This window comes from Tasmannia lanceolata, unplaced genomic scaffold (assembly GCF_043159265.1).
Source record: "Tasmannia lanceolata isolate RefF3 unplaced genomic scaffold, GAP_Taslan_0.1 ptg000006l, whole genome shotgun sequence".
NCBI lineage: Eukaryota > Viridiplantae > Streptophyta > Magnoliopsida > Canellales > Winteraceae > Tasmannia > Tasmannia lanceolata.
The window spans coordinates 25,574,077-25,578,962 of NW_027518683.1; the positions used below are offsets into that span (position 1 = coordinate 25,574,077).

Sequence of the window (4,886 nt, forward strand, 5' to 3'; positions counted from 1 at the left end):
ATTTAAAATCTCCTAGTCCAGTATTTTTCAAAAAGTACCATACAGCTTAAACCATAGCCTGATCTAAACCGTACATTTGATGGCCCACAACGTAAGTAGGTTGTGCATATTATGGAGACATCACCTTTTCAAAAAAAATATTATGGAGACATCTATAGATCAGAGGGCTAGGGTCATCCTATGGAAATGACTTTTTGGGCACCACCTATTTATGTTGTGGCCCATTAAATGGACGGTTTAGATCATCCCATGGTGTAAGCCGAACGGCACTTTTTGAAAAATACTTGACTGCACTGGCATACGCCGTATGAAAATTCCCTTTCTACTAAGAAATGGAAAGAATAAAACCCAACCGAGGTGCAACTTGGGTTGGCCTCAACCCAAACCCAACGGGTTCAACCCGATTTTGGTTCAGGTTGGGTTGGTATTTCTTCGGGTTGGGTTGGGAAAAGCCAACCCGATTCAATTTCGGGTGGGGTTAGGGTTGTGGCCTTGGGAACCCGACCTCCGTCCTCTAATTTTATCTTGATTTTCTTTGGGTTATTATATTTTTCTATTTGGTCCTAGGTACCGAACCCAACCTGATTTCGGATAAGATGGGTTGGGTTAGGGTTGAGAAATTTAGAGGCGGGTATTGGTTGGGTTAGGGTTGAGAAATTTAGAGGCGGGTATTGGTTGGCTTGGGCTGGGTTAGCTTAGGATTGAGGGAATGCTGTCTCGGTTTGGGTTAGGGTAGGCCTCAACCAGCTCCAAAACCCTAGAACCCTACCCAAGCAAATTGAGTTACACCCCTAGAACCCAACCCGAGCAAACTGCCAAATTGGTATTCCAATTGTATATACATGCCATGCCTCACAAGCTATGAAATGCCCCTTTGAATTTCAAATCAGTAGTGACCTTAGAATGTCACAAACCCGCCAAACTGTCAATCTCATACAGAAAATGGTGAAAATCCCACCTCTCAAAGCACTTTCCCTCTTCCACTCCTCAACCCTCCAAGGCATCCAACACACTCACCTCTCCACATCCGTTATCCTTCACATCCTCCTCTCCTCCAACATGTTTTCACAAGCCCAATCCCTCCTTTTACAGTTATTCTCCGGAAAGCTCTCCTCTTCTATCAACCCCTCTTCACTTCTCCACCATTTAACCCAACAAAACCATTTCAATCTCAATTCCAATTCCACCCATCTCTTATATGATACAATCATCAATACCCACATACAATCTGGGACCCACGAACCAGCTCTCTTCTATTTGAATCAAATGATTGACCGAGGCCTCAGGCCTAGATCAAACACGTTCAATAATCTTCTAAACCTCCTATTAAAATCCAATCCCTTCGAAAAAGGTTGGCGGGTTTTCGGCGAAAATAGGGGTCGGATTGAATTAGACAGTTATAGTTTTGGCATTATGATCAGAGGTTGTTGTGAGGTTGGTGACTTGAGTAAGGCCTTTTTATTGTTATCTCAAATGGATGAGTTGGGTTATCCAAGGGATGTTGTTGTATATACAACTCTGATTGATGGGCTGTGTAAGAAAGGCAATATTGAAGAGGCAAAAGGGTTGTTTTTAGAGATGGGGGAGTTGGGTTTGATTGCTAATGAGTATACTTACACTGTGATGATTAATGGGTATTTCAAGAAAGGCCTTAAGAAGGATGGATTTGATCTGTTTGAGGAGATGAAGAGGAAAGGTGTTCTTCCTAACATATATACATATAACTCAATTATTTCTGAATTATGCAGAGTTGGCAATTTGAGTGGTGCCTACCAATTGTTTGATGAAATGAGGGAGAAGGGAGTGGCATATAATGTTGTGACTTATAACACGCTAATCAGTGGATTTTGTAGGCAGAAGAAACTTTTAGAGGCTGAGAGATTGGTGGGAGTGATGAAGAGAGCCCGTCTTAGCCCGAGCTTGGTTACCTTTAACACACTCATTGATGGGTTCTGTAAATTGGGTAAGTTTGAGAAGGCTATAAGGTTATTGGATCAGATGAAAACCAGTGGTCATTCTCCGTCTTTGGTTACTTATAATGTTCTCATTGATGGTTTCTCTAGAGCTGGAAAATTAGCAGAGGCTGCTAATTTTTTCAGAGAAATGAAGGCAAGGGGGATAAATCCAACTAAAGTTACATGTACAATTCTCATTGATGCTTTTGTCAGAGAAAACAACATGGAGAAAGCATTTGAGATGTATTCCTCAATGGAGAGGGCTGGTTTAGTGGCAGATGTGTACACTTATGGTGTTTTGATACATGGGCTATGCATGGGAGGTAGCGTGAAGGATGCATCTAAGTTATTCAGATCAATGGTTGAGAAGGATTTGAGTCCAAACGATGTGATCTACAACACGATGATTTATGGGTATTGCAAAGAAGGTAGTTCTTACAGAGCTTTAAGGTTGCTTAAGGAAATGAGTGAGAATGGAATGGTTCCTAATGTTGCTAGCTATAGTCTGACTATTGGTGTTCTTTGCAAGGATGGGAAGTGGCAAGAGGCTGAAGCTTTGCTTAATGAAATGATAATGTTGGGCTTGCGGCCTTGCGATTCAATCTATAGTAGAATATCCAATGCCAAGCTGAAAGAAGCTGTAGTAATTTGAACATGATTTACTCCGGGATAGGTTTCATGCCATGTTTTATGTCTCTATCCCAAATGGTTGGGGCCCTTGGGAGAACCAAAGTGTTTCAGAAACATCAATATTGAGAACACATTCATTTACAATTCCCCATTGTGTCATTTGTGCTAGGAATTGGTTCTTGATAGTTGTTTGACTTGGCCATTCAGTTGTGGACCTATGTTGAAGAAGATTGTGCATTGTGGGAAGAATTTGAAGAGAGAGCACAAGTACAGGACAGCTATCCATGGTCATCTACCTTACCTTCTTCTCATCTCATGTTCAACCAATTTTGCATGTTTAAAGTTGCAAATTTGGAATACAAGCTGCTGGAAAAACACTCTTTTTCAGAAATGGGTATGCATTCACCTCAATCCACACATGATTCTTGGCATCACACAAAGAAGTTAGGAGACGGATCTCTTAGTTAATATGACTGGAGAGATTCAGTAATTCTGAATTGGGCATTTTGAATAGGTGACTATGGAGAAAGCAAACTAACCAACCAAAGTTGTTAAGGGTAGGGTCCATGTCTTTATTCTTTCCATATCAGTTACTGAGTGCTTAGCATAAATAATCCGTAGTTTTTTAGCTGGCTTGTGATGATCAATCATCTAAAGAGATCATGTCTACTGCGACATGTTTGCTAAAAGCCCATATGTTTCAGATGGTATAATTCAGTGAGTCTGTTAGTTATGCGATATCGTTTTTACATGAAGATGTAGAATTATGTCTGAACTCTAAAATATATGTAGAAATATGTTTGCTGAAGGCCCAGATGTTTGAGATGGTATAATTCAGTGAATTTGTGTTACGCGCCTAATTTGGCTGTAACACAAATAAACCAAGAAAAAGAGAGGAAAGAGGAGGAAACATGGTTGATTCGAGGTAACCGGACCTCCTAGTGGTTCAAATCGAGAGGAACCATGAATCTCCTAGAAACATTAGTTTCCTTTGGTGTACAATTTTTTTCTTTCCCTCATTTCATTGAAATAAAGAACTTAGATACAAGAATAAAAGTAGTGACACATCCCTACCCACTAACGCTATTACATAACACATAGGCAATAACTACCACCCATAACTCTAAAACACACCCACAAACCTAAATACAAATCCCTAGAATAACTACCTTGCAACTTCCTCTTATACATCATAACATATACGTATCATTCCTTCCCCCTACAAGATCAACATTTCCCTGATTCAACGTTCTTTCATCTTTGAGTATTTCCTTGGTCGCCATGTGGATTTTGTTCATGCCTTCTATAAATTGTTGCTGTCCTTCCATCATTTTCGAAGCCAGTGCTTTAATCTCTTGCAGATCTTCACGTATGGATTCCAAAAACTCCGAAGACATGGCCATGGCGCAGGATTGATGTCTCTGATACCACTTTTTATGTGCCTAATTTGGCCATAACACAAATAAACCAAGAAAAAGAGAGAAAGGAGCGGGAAAGATAGTTGATTCGAGGCAACCGGACCTCCTAGTGGTTCAAGTCGAGAGGAACAATAACTCTCCTAGAAACATTAGTTTCCTTTGGTGTGAAATTCTTTTTCCCCCCTCATTTCATTGAAATAAAGAACTTAAATACAAGAATAAAAGTAGGGCCACATCCCTACCAAGGTTTTAAATTTTGGTTTCAGGTATAAGTTCGGTCCTCATCGGAACTGAAATTTCGACGAAAATCCCAAAATTTCGGTAGAAGCGTTCGAAATGTCGGTTTTTTGGGCCTAAATTTCAGTAATTTCAGTTGAAATTCTGTAAGGAAATAAAAAATTAATATCTTATCTAAAATTTTGACTCAAATTTGGTAAATTTCGCCAATTTCGGTTTCGGACTTGACCGAAATCAGAAGTTTCAGTCCGAAATTCGAAATTTCGGCCGAAATTCCCTACCCTCTAACCCTATTACATAACACGTAGGCAATAACTACCACCCATAACTCTAAAACACTTACTCACAAACCTACATGCAAATCCCTGGAATAACAACCTTGCAACTTCCTCTTATACATCATAACATTTAGGTATCAATTTGTTAGTTATGTGATATTGTTATTAAATGAAGATGTAGAACTATGCTTGAAATATATGTATAGAAATGACACTTCTGATTGGTATCTCTGGTTTGTTCTGGCTGATTAACAGCTAAAAGGGACAGCTCTTTTACTAGTTCAGCCGTTGTTTAAAATCCCCCTCGTCTATCATCTACACACTCCAGCTAAAAAGGACAGCTTTTTTACTAGCTCAGCCATTGTTTA

At 39.7% G+C, this 4,886-nt stretch overlaps 1 protein-coding gene across 1 annotated transcript; it reads left to right on the forward strand.

Annotated features, from left to right (window-relative positions):
- Positions 1-868: 868 nt before the first annotated feature.
- Positions 869-2,976, forward strand: LOC143880149 (Pentatricopeptide repeat (PPR-like) superfamily protein). Its single transcript, XM_077382921.1, has one exon. It carries the CDS (start codon positions 904-906, stop codon positions 2,605-2,607), a length of 1,704 nt encoding a protein of 567 aa, XP_077239036.1. The 5' UTR covers positions 869-903; the 3' UTR covers positions 2,608-2,976.
- The last annotated feature ends 1,910 nt before the right edge of the window (positions 2,977-4,886 follow it).

What these genes read in the sequence shown, in the direction of transcription:
- LOC143880149 (XM_077382921.1), top strand. Translation starts at nt 904, where the DNA reads ATGTCACAAACCCGCCAAACTGTCAATCTCATACAGAAAATGGTGAAA.